Here is a 12,879-nt window from a genome sequence, read left to right as displayed (position 1 = left end):
TGAGCATTCATTCAAAACATTTCGCAATTTTTGTGCTTGTTTATTGATTGTAACTGCAAAATAAGCCGCCATGGCCCCAAAGAAAGTTCCTAGTGCCAGCCCTATGGTAAAGAAGGTGAGAAACACAATAGAGTTCAAGAAAAAGATTGTAGAAAAATATGAAAGTGGCGTACGTTTAGCCGAGCTTGCCAGGATGTATGGGAAGTTGAAATCAACAAGCTGTTCCATCCTGGCAAAGAAAGTAGAAATCAGGGAAGCTAAATTTGCAAAAAGGGTAAATATGCTAACGAAACAGAGATCACAAACAATCAAAGACATGGAGAAGTTGTTGTTGGTGTGGATCAACGAGAAACAGTTAGCGGGAGATAGTGTTGTGGAGTCGATCATTTGCGAAAAGGCAAAGCAGTTCCACGCAGATCTTGTAAAGAAAATGCCTGGAACGAGTGCTGGTGTTAGTGAATTTTAGGCCAGGCTAAGTTAGGTTAGTTATGGAGGGATCACTGCAATATCCTCCATTGCATAAGCCTTACAGGTAAGGCTTGGCATGAAGTGACTTCCAGAACTCTGAACTCTGCTTGGAGAAAACTGTGCCCAGAATGTTTCCAAGAAGGGTTTAAGGCTGACCCTGTCAACCCTATGCCTACTGTGGAATGTATTGTATCTTCGGGGAAGTCCATGGACACATGGGGTTGGATGTGAGTGGCCAGGATGTGGAAGAGTTAGTGGAGGACCACAGGGAAGAGCTAACCACTGAAGATCTGCAAGACCTTCATCTAGAACAGCAACAGACCACAGCTAAGGAAACTGCTTCAGAGGAGGAGGAAGACCGAAAGGAGAAGGTGCCTTCTTCAGTGATTAAGTCGGACATGTGTGCAGAGTGGAATGAGTTGCAAAGCTTTGTTGAAAAGTATCGCCCTGACCAAGCTGAAAGAAGCCATATCTGCAACCTGCTCAGAGACAAAACCTTGTCCCACTTCAGGGAAATCTTAAAGACATCAGAAACAGAGCACTCTGGATAGTTATTTTGTGCGACAGGGGTCCAGTGACTCTCAAGGTGGTCCTAGTGGCATTATAAGATAAAGAAGGGAAGTAACCCCAGAGAGGGACTTGTTGCCTGAAGTCCTTATGGAGGGGAATTCCTCTTCCAAACAATAACCCTAACTCCCTCTCTCCTCCTCCGTGTCTTCCATAAGCCAAAAAGAGTCTTCAATAAAGGTATGTAATAGTGATTTAATTGTTCTTGTATTTATTTTATTTAGTTCTCATTGTTTTGTGTATGTAAAACTATAATTAATCTTAAAAAATGTATTTTTTGTTAATATTTTTGGGTGTTTGGATCGGATTAATTGTACAGTGGACCCTCCCTTTTCATCGATCTCTGTTATCTCCGATTTCCATTTTCGCCGAGTTTTTTTCGTTAAAATATTGGTTCTGTTTTCGTCGATTTCCTCCGTTTTCGTCAATGGTACGGAACCTGTCTAGTGCCCAACGAGCACACAAAGCTGCCTCCCAAACACATTCTCAGGCAGTGTCGAGTTGTTTCTTGGTGAGTGAACATATCCTGCGAGATCATACAAAACATTTTGTAATAATCCATTATTTTTGGCACTTGTTTATTGTGTGTGACTGCTAAATAAGCCACCATGGCCCCAAAGAAAGCTCCTAGTGCCAGTCCTTTGGTAAAGAAAGTGAGGAACACCATAGAAGTGAAAAAAGAAATCATTCAAAAATATGATAGTGGCATACGCATTACTGAACTCGGCAGGATGTACAGGAAGGGGCCATCAACTATCAGCTCCACTTTGGCAAAGAGAAAAGAATCATGGAAGCTGATGCTGCAAAAGGGGTGAATGCAATAACAAAACAGAGATCCCAAACAATTGAAGATGTGGAGAAATTGTTATTGGTGTGGATCAAGGAGAAACAGTTACCAGGAGATAGTGTCATGCAAGGCAGTTGCATGACAATCTCGTAAAGAAAATGCCTGAAACAAGTGCTGATGTTGGTGAATTTAAGGCCAGCAAAGGCTGGTTTGAAAAATTCAAGAAGCAAAGTGGTATACACAGTGTTGTAAGGAATGGTGAGGGTGCCAGTTCAGACAAACATGTCTCTGAAAAATTTGTGCGGGAATTCGAAGACTATATACAGGATAAAAAATTCCAACCCCAATAAATGTTCAGTTGTGATGAAACAGGCCTGTTTTGGAAGAAAATGCCAAAGAGGACCTACATCATGCAGGAGGAAAAGGCACTGCCAGGACACAAGCCTATGAAAGACAGGCTAACTCTCTTGTTGTGTGGTAATGCTAGTAGGGATTTCAAAATGAAGCCTTTACTGGTGTAGCACTCTGAAAATCCTAGAATGTTGAAGAAAAACAGTGTCGTCAAGAGTAAATTGTGTGTGATGTGGAAGGCTAACAGTAGGGCATGGGTCATGAGGGAAATTTTCCTGGAATGGTTCAATGAAGTGCTTGACCCGAGTATGAAGAAATACCTCCTGGATAATAAATTGCAACTCCAGTGCCTCCTGTTAATGGACAATGCTCCTGCTCATCCTCCAGTCTTGGAAGACCAACTGTCTAAGGAATTCAGTTTTGTAACAGTGAAGTTCTTGCCTCCTAACACCACTCCTTTCATCCAGCCCATGGACCAGCAGATCACTGCAAACTCAAAAAACTGTACAACAAAGCAATGTTTCCAAGGTGCTTTGACATAACCTTGGACTCTGAATTGACACTAAGAGAGTTCTGGAGGGATCACTTCAATATCTTCCATTGCATAAGCCTTATAGATAAGGCTTGGCAGGGAGTGACTTCCAGGACGATGAACTCTGCTTGGAAAAAAATTGTGGCCAGATTGTGTCCTCAACAAAGGTTTTGAAGGGTTTGAGGCTGACCCTGACAACCCTATGCCAGTTGTGCAATCTACTGTGGCAATGAGGAATTCCATGGGACTGGATATGAGTGGCCAGGATGTGGAAGAGTTGGCAGAGGACCATAATCAAGAGCTAACCACTGATGAGCTGCAAGAGCTTCATCTGCAACATCAACAGACCACAGCTCAGGAAATTGCTTCAGAGGAGGAGGAAGAGAGATGGAAGAAGGTGCCTTCTTCAAAGATTAAGGAGATTTATGCAATGTGGACTAGAGTGCGAGCATTTGTGGAGGAACATCACCCTGAGAAAGCTGTTGCAATCCGTGCCAGCGACTTTTACAATGACAATGCCATGTCCCATTTTTGGCAAATCTAAGACGCCAGAAACAGACATATCTTGACAGATATTTTATGCGACAGGGGTCCAGTGACTCTCAAGCTGGTCCTAATGGCATTAGAAAACAAAGAAGGGAAGTGACTCCGGATAAGGACTTGGTACCTAGAGTCCTTATGGAGGGGGATTTCCCTTCCAAAGAATAACCTCTCTTCCCTCTCCCCTCCTCCCTGTCTTCCATCCACCACAACAGTCTTCAATAAAGACAAGTGTCATATTGAATGTTCATTCTTTTGTGCATGTATATCTATCTTTAAGGAAATAAAAGAAAATTTTCTTAATACTTCTAGGTGTCTGGAATGGATTAATTGGATTTACATTATTTCTTAAGGGAAAATGGTTTCAGTTTTCGCTGATTTCCATTTTTGCTGATCTCTCTGGAACGGATTAAACACGAAAACCGAGGGTCCACTGTATTTACATTAATTCTTATGGGAAATATTTCGGTTTTCGGCCATTTCGGTTTTAGGCCAACTTTCTGGGATGGATTACAGCCAATAACCGAGAGTCCACTGTACTGTACTGTACTGTATTGTAAGACAGGAACAATGTTGGGACTTTATACTATGTACATCAATATCTTTGATTATTTTCTGACTAAGATTACTCATTTTTAGTGGGTTCTCTGCATGTACTAACCTTTTCTTCAAGATTTCCTACGTGTCCAATGTAGAGGCGAATCACTTCAATTAGGGGCACAGCAAAATATATGGCAGCCAGAATAAACTGGTAGAGGTTGGAAACATACTGAAACTATAAAGATTATAAGATTATTAGTAACTGTTATATTAGTCTTGTGCCTGTACGTATTTTCAATCCTAGATAATGTGGATAAGATAAATAATTACATATATAATAAATGACAAAAAGCAGAAAGACTGTCACAGGAATAAAGAAGGTACTACGTACAATGGAGCTGGTGCTGGTGCCAAATATATAGTACAGTGGAACCTTGGCTTACGAATGCCCCACCATGCGAACTTTTCAGGATGCGAACTTCCCCCTCAAAGGAGGTTCCTTAATCCGTAAACAGTCCAAACATATATATATGTTTTTTCAACATTTGAAAGTATGTAAAAAAAGTATATTTTTTTTTTTTTACATTTGAAAACATGTAAAAAAACTTTGATCTACTTTTTTTTTTTGTTATATTTGAAAATATTATAGGTAGTAGGTTGGTAGACAGCAACCGCCCAGGGAGGTACTACCGTCCTGCCAAGTGAGTGTAAATTGAGTGTAATTGTTTTACATGATGGTAGGATTGCTGGTGTCCATTTTTCTGTCTCATAAACATGCAAGATTTCAGGTATGTCTTGCTACTTCTACTTACACTTAGGTCACACTACACATACATGTACAAGCATATATATACACACCCCTCTGGGTTTTCTAATATTTTCTTACTAGTTCTTGTTCTTGTTGTTTATTTTCTCTTACCTCGGGTGGCCCGGTGGCCTGGTGGCTAAAGCTCCCGCTTCACACACGGAGGGCCCGGGTTCGATTCCCGGCGGGTGGAAACATTTCGACACGTTTCCTTACACCTGTTGTCCTGTTCACCTAGCAGCAAATAGGTACCTGGGTGTTAGTCGACTGGTGTGGGTCGCATCCTGGGGGACAAGATTAACCCTTTGACTGTTTCAGGCCCCTCTCTGAAACTGTCATTCTATGTCGCTCAATTTTTGAAAAAAAAAAATTATTTTTTCTTATGAAATGATAGAGAATCTTTTCCCGATGGTAATGACACCAAAAGTTCGAAATTTGGTCGAAAACTCGTGGAATTATGCTCCCGCGAAGTTAGCGGTCTCGGCGACATATGCGTATCGGCGATTTCGCCGACTTTGAGCCCAATTTTCAGCCAATTCCATTGTTCCAGTTGACCAAACTCATAGCTATTTCTTTAGAACTCCATTTTATCTATCAGCTGAGTACAAGAAACCTCCCATTTACTAATTTGGACTACCCATTATGGTGGTCAGAAATTGGCAATTTGGCCAATTTCACGCAAAATAAAAAAGATGCCAATTTCAAAATAGGGTCCAGAATAAACAAGGTAGACATTCGTGGCACTAAAATAACATATGCTCTGTTCATTAGTCACATCTCTAGGCCCCTCTTATATTATTATTGCTTTCTATTTTGATTTTTTATTCATACAAAAAAATACAAAATTTACTGTTATGCAGACGACTGCATTATTGTAAAAATGGTATAAATAATATCAGTGCACTAGTGAAAGAATATTAGACTCCCCAGTTGACGTGTATTGGACGTGTGGTGTGATTTATGTACTCTTGAACATTGGTAAAAATCGAACATTTCCGCTACTTTGAGCTCAGTTTCAAGGTCGTTTTCATCGTAAAAGTAATGAAAATCATCTCTATTTCTGTAATATGTTTTCCATTTTATCACCTAAGACCAAGAAAACGCGAATACAACGATAAATACTATACGAAAATACACCTCAAAGTCGCCGTTTTATTCCAAAAAAACGATCAGAGTTTTTTTTTTCTCATTACGCAATGTGTGCTGCAGGATTTTTTTTATGTGGTGCACACTGATCACACAGACCCATTCTCTCACATGTGGGCCTACCAGCTTTCTCCCACTTGATTTGAAGCCGCTAGAATTTTTATTTTATTTTATTATCACACCGGCCGATTCCCACCAAGGCAGGGTGGCCCGAAAAAGAAAAACTTTCACCATCATTCACTCCATCACTGTCTTGCCAGAAGGGTGCTTTACACTACAGTTTTTAAACTGCAACATTAACACCCCTCCTTCAGAGTGCAGGCACTGTACTTCCCATCTCCAGGACTCAAGTCCGGCCTGCCGGTTTCCCTGAATCCCTTCATAAATGTTACTTTGCTCACACTCCAACAGCACGTCAAGTATTAAAAACCATTTGTCTCCATTCACTCCTATCAAACACGCTCAAGCATGCCTGCTGGAAGTCCAAGCCCCTCGCACACAAAACCTCCTTTACCCCCTCCCTCCAACCCTTCCTAGGCCGACCCCTACCCCGCCTTCCTTCCACTACAGACTGATACACTCTTGAAGTCATTCTGTTTCGCTCCATTCTCTCTACATGTCCGAACCACCTCAACAACCCTTCCTCAGCCCTCTGGACAACAGTTTTGGTAATCCCGCACCTCCTCCTAACTTCCAAACTACGAATTCTCTGCATTATATTCACACCACACATTGCCCTCAGACATGACATCTCCACTGCCTCCAGCCTTCTCCTCGCTGCAACATTCATCACCCACGCTTCACACCCATATAAGAGCGTTGGTAAAACTATACTCTCATACATTCCCCTCTTTGCCTCCAAGGACAAAGTTCTTTGTCTCCACAGACTCCTAAGTGCACCACTCACTCTTTTTCCCTCATCAATTCTATGATTCACCTCATCTTTCATAGACCCATCCGCTGACACGTCCACTCCCAAATATCTGAATACGTTCACCTCCTCCATACTCTCTCCCTCCAATCTGATATTCAATCTTTCATCACCTAATCTTTTTGTTATCCTCATAACCTTACTCTTTCCTGTATTCACCTTTAATTTTCTTCTTTTGCACACCCTACCAAATTCATCCACCAATCTCTGCAACTTCTCTTCAGAATCTCCCAAGAGCACAGTGTCATCAGCAAAGAGCAGCTGTGACAACTCCCACTTTGTGTGTGATTCTTTATCTTTTAACTCCACGCCTCTTGCCAAGACCCTCGCATTTACTTCTCTTACAACCCCATCTATAAATATATTAAACAACCACGGTGACATCACACATCCTTGTCTAAGGCCTACTTTTACTGGGAAAAAATTTCCCTCTTTCCTACATACTCTAACTTGAGCCTCACTATCCTCGTAAAAACTCTTCACTGCTTTCAGTAACCTACCTCCTACACCATACACTTGCAACATCTGCCACATTGCCCCCCTATCCACCCTGTCATACGCCTTTTCCAAATCCATAAATGCCACAAAGACCTCTTTAGCCTTATCTAAATACTGTTCACTTATATGTTTCACTGTAAACACCTGGTCCACACACCCCCTACCTTTCCTAAAGCCTCCTTGTTCATCTGCTATCCTATTCTCCGTCTTACTCTTAATTCTTTCAATTATAACTCTACCATACACTTTACCAGGTACACTCAACAGACTTATCCCCCTATAATTTTTGCACTCTCTTTTATCCCCTTTGCCTTTATACAAAGGAACTATGCATGCTCTCTGCCAATCCCTAGGTACCTTACCCTCTTCCATACATTTATTAAACAATTGCACCAACCACTCCAAAACTATATCCCCACCTGCTTTTAACATTTCTATCTTTATCCCATCAATCCCGGCTGCCTTACCCCCTTTCATTTTACCTACTGCCTCACGAACTTCCCCCACACTCACAACTGGCTCTTCCTCACTCCTACAAGATGTTATTCCTCCTTGCCCTATACACGAAATCACAGCTTCCCTATCTTCATCAACATTTAACAATTCCTCAAAATATTCCTTCCATCTTCCCAATACCTCTAACTCTCCATTTAATAACTCTCCTCTCCTATTTTTAACTGACAAATCCATTTGTTCTCTAGGCTTTCTTAACTTGTTAATCTCACTCCAAAACTTTTTCTTATTTTCAACAAAATTTGTTGATAACATCTCACCCACTCTCTCATTTGCTCTCTTTTTACATTGCTTCACCACTCTCTTAACCTCTCTCTTTTTCTCCATATACTCTTCCCTCCTTGCATCACTTCTACTTTGTAAAAACTTCTCATATGCTAACTTTTTCTCCCTTACTACTCTCTTTACATCATCATTCCACCAATCGCTCCTCTTCCCTCCTGCACCCACTTTCCTGTAACCACAAACTTCTGCTGAACACTCTAACACTACATTTTTAAACCTACCCCATACCTCTTCGACCCCATTGCCTATGCTCTCATTAGCCCATCTATCCTCCAATAGCTGTTTATATCTTACCCTAACTGCCTCCTCTTTTAGTTTATAAACCTTCACCTCTCTCTTCCCTGATGCTTCTATTCTCCTTGTATCCCATCTACCTTTTACTCTCAGTGTAGCTACAACTAGAAAGTGATCTGATATATCTGTGGCCCCTCTATAAACATGTACATCCTGAAGTCTACTCAACAGTCTTTTATCTACCAATACATAATCCAACAAACTACTGTCATTTCGCCCTACATCATATCGTGTATACTTATTTATCCTCTTTTTCTTAAAATATGTATTACCTATAACTAAACCCCTTTCTATACAAAGTTCAATCAAAGGGCTCCCATTATCATTTACACCTGGCACCCCAAACTTACCTACCACACCCTCTCTAAAAGTTTCTCCTACTTTAGCATTCAAGTCCCCTACCACAATTACTCTCTCACTTGGTTCAAAGGCTCCTATACATTCACTTAACATCTCCCAAAATCTCTCTCTCTCCTCTGCATTCCTCTCTTCTCCAGGTGCATACACGCTTACTACGACCCACTTCTCGCATCCAACCCTTACTTTAATCCACATAATTCTTGAATTTACACATTCATATTCTCTTTTCTCCTTCCATAACTGATCATTTAACATTACTGCTACCCCTTCCTTTGCTCTAACTCTCTCAGATACTCCAGATTTAATCCCATTTATTTCCCCCCACTGAAACTCTCCTACCCCCCTTCAGCTTTGTTTCGCTTAGGGCCAGGACATCCAACTTCTTTTCATTCATAACATCAGCAATCATCTGTTTCTTGTCATCCGCACTACATCCACGCACATTTAAGCAACCCAGTTTTATAAAGTTTTTCTTCTTCTCTTTTTTAGTAATTGTATACAGGAGAAGGGGTTACTAGCCCATTGCTCCCGGCATTTTAGTCGCCTCATACGACACGCATGGCTTACGGAGGAAAGATTCTTTTCCACTTCCCCATGGACAATAGAAGAAATAAAAAAGAACAAGAGCTATTTAGAAAAAGGAGAAAAACCTAGATGTATGTATATATATATATGCATGTGCGTGTCTGTGAAGTGTGACCAAAGTGTTAGTAGGAGTAGCAAGATATCCCTGTTATCTTAGCGTGTTTATGAGACAGAAAAAGAAACCGCTAGAATTATTGAGTATATATACGTCAGAAACATTGGCTTGTAAGACGTATTTATACGTCGAAAACAGTCAAAGGGTTAAGGACCCCAATGGAAATAAGTTAGACAGTCCTCGATGACGCACTGACTTTCTTGGGTTATCCTGGGTGGCTAACCCTCCGGGGTTAAAAATCCGAACAAAATCTTATCTTATCTTATCTTATCTTACCTCCATGGAGAAGTGGAACAGAATTCTTCCTCCATAAGCCATGCGTGTTGTAGGAGGCAACCAAAATGCCGGGAGCAAGGGGCTAGTAACCTCTTCTCCTGTATATATTACTAAATGTAAAAGGAGAAACTTTCGTTTTTTCTTTTGGGCCACCCCGCCTCGGTGGGATACGGCCGGTGTGTTGAAAGAAAGAAAGATTTGAAAATATGTAAAAAAAAAAAGTAGATCTACTTTTGGAGCACTACGCATGTGAACGTAGATCTGCTTGGACAGTTTAAGGGTTAAATAAATAAATAAATAAAATATTTATTTCTTTGCAAAGGTTACACTGTGTGTTTACATATCGTAATATGATTGGAGCAAAGAAAACCACTATCATGCCGAGGCATTTCGGCCAGACTTAACCTAATACTTATAGATTACTTAAGTCTAGACAGGTTAAAAGTGGGTACCAATGTTTTGCTGATGGTGGCACCAACTACTGGCAGCCTTTTGACGCTTCTCCTTACTGTTATTATTATTATTGTCTTATTATTATTATTATTATTATTATTATTATTATTATTATTATTAGTACATATGTGGTGAGGGGCTCTTGATCTAGGGAACTGGATCTGTGCTCCAGTTTCCTAAATTAATAATAATGATAATTATTATTTTTATTATAATAAAACATATGTACTAATAATAATGTGTAATAATATACAGTGGACCCCCAACTTACGAACAGCTCCCAACTCAAACAATTATGTAAGTGTATTTTTGTAAGTGTTTCTATAAGTGTATTTTTGGGGGTCTGAAATGGACTAATCTAATTTACAATATTCTTTATGGGAGCAAATTCGTTTGGTAACGGCACCTGAACAGCCTTCTGGAACATATTAATATCGTAAGTCGGGGGTCCACTGTAATAATAATACATGTCTTGCTACATGTCTTGTCATCTGCACTACATCCACGCACATTCAAGCATCCCAGTTTTCTAAAGAAGAAGAAAAACTTTATAAAACTGGGATGCTTGAATGTGCGTGGATGTAGTGCGGATGACAAGAAACAGATGATTGCTGATGTTATGAATGAAAAGAAGTTGGATGTCCTGGCCCTAAGCGAAACAAAGCTGAAGGGGGTAGGGGAGTTTCAGTGGGGGGAAATAAATGGGATTAAATCTGGAGTATCTGAGAGAGTTAGAACAAAGGAAGGGGTAGCAGTAATGTTGAATGATCAGTTATGGAAGGAGAAAAGAGAATATGAATGTGTAAATTCAAGAATTATGTGGATTAAAGTAAAGGTTGGATGCGAGAAGTGGGTCATAATAAGCGTGTATGCACCTGGAGAAGAGAGGAATGCAGAGGAGAGAGAGAGATTTTGGGAGATGTTAAGTGAATGTATAGGAGCCTTTGAACCAAGTGAGAGAGTAATTGTGGTAGGGGACCTGAATGCTAAAGTAGGAGAAACTTTTAGAGAGGGTGTGGTAGGTAAGTTTGGGATGCCAGGTGTAAATGATAATGGGAGCCCTTTGATTGAACTTTGTATAGAAAGGGGTTTAGTTATAGGTAATACATATTTTAAGAAAAAGAGGATAAATAAGTATACAAGATATGATGTAGGGCGAAATGACAGTAGTTTGTTGGATTATGTATTGGTAGATAAAAGACTGTTGAGTAGACTTCAGGATGTACATGTTTATAGAGGGGCCACAGATATATCAGATCACTTTCTAGTTGTAGCTACACTGAGAGTAAAAGGTAGATGGGATACAAGGATAATAGAAGCATCAGGGAAGAGAGAGGTGAAGGTTTATAAACTAAAAGAGGAGGCAGTTAGGGTAAGATATAAACAGCTATTGGAGGATAGATGGGCAAATGAGAGCATAGGCAATGGGGTCAAAGAGGTATGGGGTAGGTTTAAAAGTGTAGTGTTAGAGTGTTCAGCAGAAGTTTGTGGTTACAGGAAAGTGGGTGCGGGAGGGAAGAGGAACGATTGGTGGAATGATGATGTAAAGAGAGTAGTAAGGGAGAAAAAGTTAGCATATGAGAAGTTTTTACAAAGTAGAAGTGATGCAAGGAGGGAAGAGTATATGGAGAAAAAGAGAGAGGTTAAGAAAGTGGTGAAGCAATGTAAAAAGAGAGCAAATGAGAGAGTGGGTGAGATGTTATCAACAAATTTTGTTGAAAATAAGAAAAAGTTTTGGAGTGAGATTAACAAGTTAAGAAAGCCTAGAGAACAAATGGATTTGTCAGTTAAAAATAGGAGAGGAGAGTTATTAAATGGAGAGTTAGAGGTATTGGGAAGATGGAGGGAATATTTTGAGGAATTGTTAAATGTTGATGAAGATAGGGAAGCTGTGATTTCGTGTATAGGGCAAGGAGGAATAACATCTTGCAGGAGTGAGGAAGAGCCAGTTGTGAGTGTGGAGGAAGTTCGTGAGGCAGTAGGTAAAATGAAAGGGGGTAAGGCAGCCGGGATTGATGGGATAAAGATAGAAATGTTAAAAGCAGGTGGGGATATAGTTTTGGAGTGGTTGGTGCAATTATTTAATAAATGTATGGAAGAGGGTAAGGTACCTAGGGATTGGCAGAGAGCATGCCCGAAATGCCTAGCCATGCTAAGCGTTCTAGTGGTACACTCTGTAATCACAATTTTACTATATGTAAACCAAACAATAACCGAATTTCTGTAAACTCAGCATTGTAATCCTTATAGAGAATAAACTTTGAATTTGAATAAAGGCAAAGGGGGTAAAAGAGAGTGCAAAAATTATAGGGGGATAAGTCTACCTGGTAAAGTGTATGGTAGAGTTATTATTGAAAGAATTAAGAGTAAGACGGAGAATAGGATAGCAGATGAACAAGGAGGCTTTAGGAAAGGTAGGGGGTGTGTGGACCAGGTGTTTACAGTGAAACATATAAGTGAACAGTATTTAGATAAGGCTAAAGAGGTCTTTGTGGCATTTATGGATTTGGAAAAGGCGTATGACAGGGTGCATAGGGGGGCAATGTGGCAGATGTTGCAGGTGTATGGTGTAGGAGGTAGGTTACTGAAAGCAGTGAAGAGTTTTTACGAGGATAGTGAGGCTCAAGTTAGAGTATGTAGGAAAGAGGGAAATTATTTCCCAGTAAAAGTAGGCCTTAGACAAGGATGTGTGATGTCACCGTGGTTTTTTAATATATTTATAGATGGGGTTGTAAGAGAAGTGAATGCGAGGGTCTTGGCAAGAGGCGTGGAGTTAAAAGATAAAGAATCACACACAAAGTGGGAGTTGTCACAGTTGCTCTTTGCTGATGAC

At 40.3% G+C, this 12,879-nt stretch overlaps 1 protein-coding gene across 4 annotated transcripts in view; it reads right to left on the bottom strand.

Moving 5' to 3' along the window:
• The window catches only part of LOC128685421 (transmembrane protein 17), a 74,768-nt gene that overhangs the window by 52,261 nt on the left and 9,628 nt on the right, over window positions 1-12,879 (bottom strand). For all 4 annotated transcript variants that reach the window (XM_070082865.1, XM_070082866.1, XM_070082867.1 and 1 more), the window contains exon 3: window positions 3,907-4,020. In XM_070082865.1, coding sequence (XP_069938966.1) covers window positions 3,907-4,020 — 114 coding nt within the window. The remainder of the gene's footprint in view (window positions 1-3,906; window positions 4,021-12,879) is intronic.

The sequence above is a fragment of the Cherax quadricarinatus genome, chromosome 8 (genome assembly GCF_038502225.1).
Source record: "Cherax quadricarinatus isolate ZL_2023a chromosome 8, ASM3850222v1, whole genome shotgun sequence".
NCBI lineage: Eukaryota > Metazoa > Arthropoda > Malacostraca > Decapoda > Parastacidae > Cherax > Cherax quadricarinatus.
Note: the sequence above shows the minus strand (reverse complement) of the source record. Positions and strands in the feature narration are given on the sequence as shown.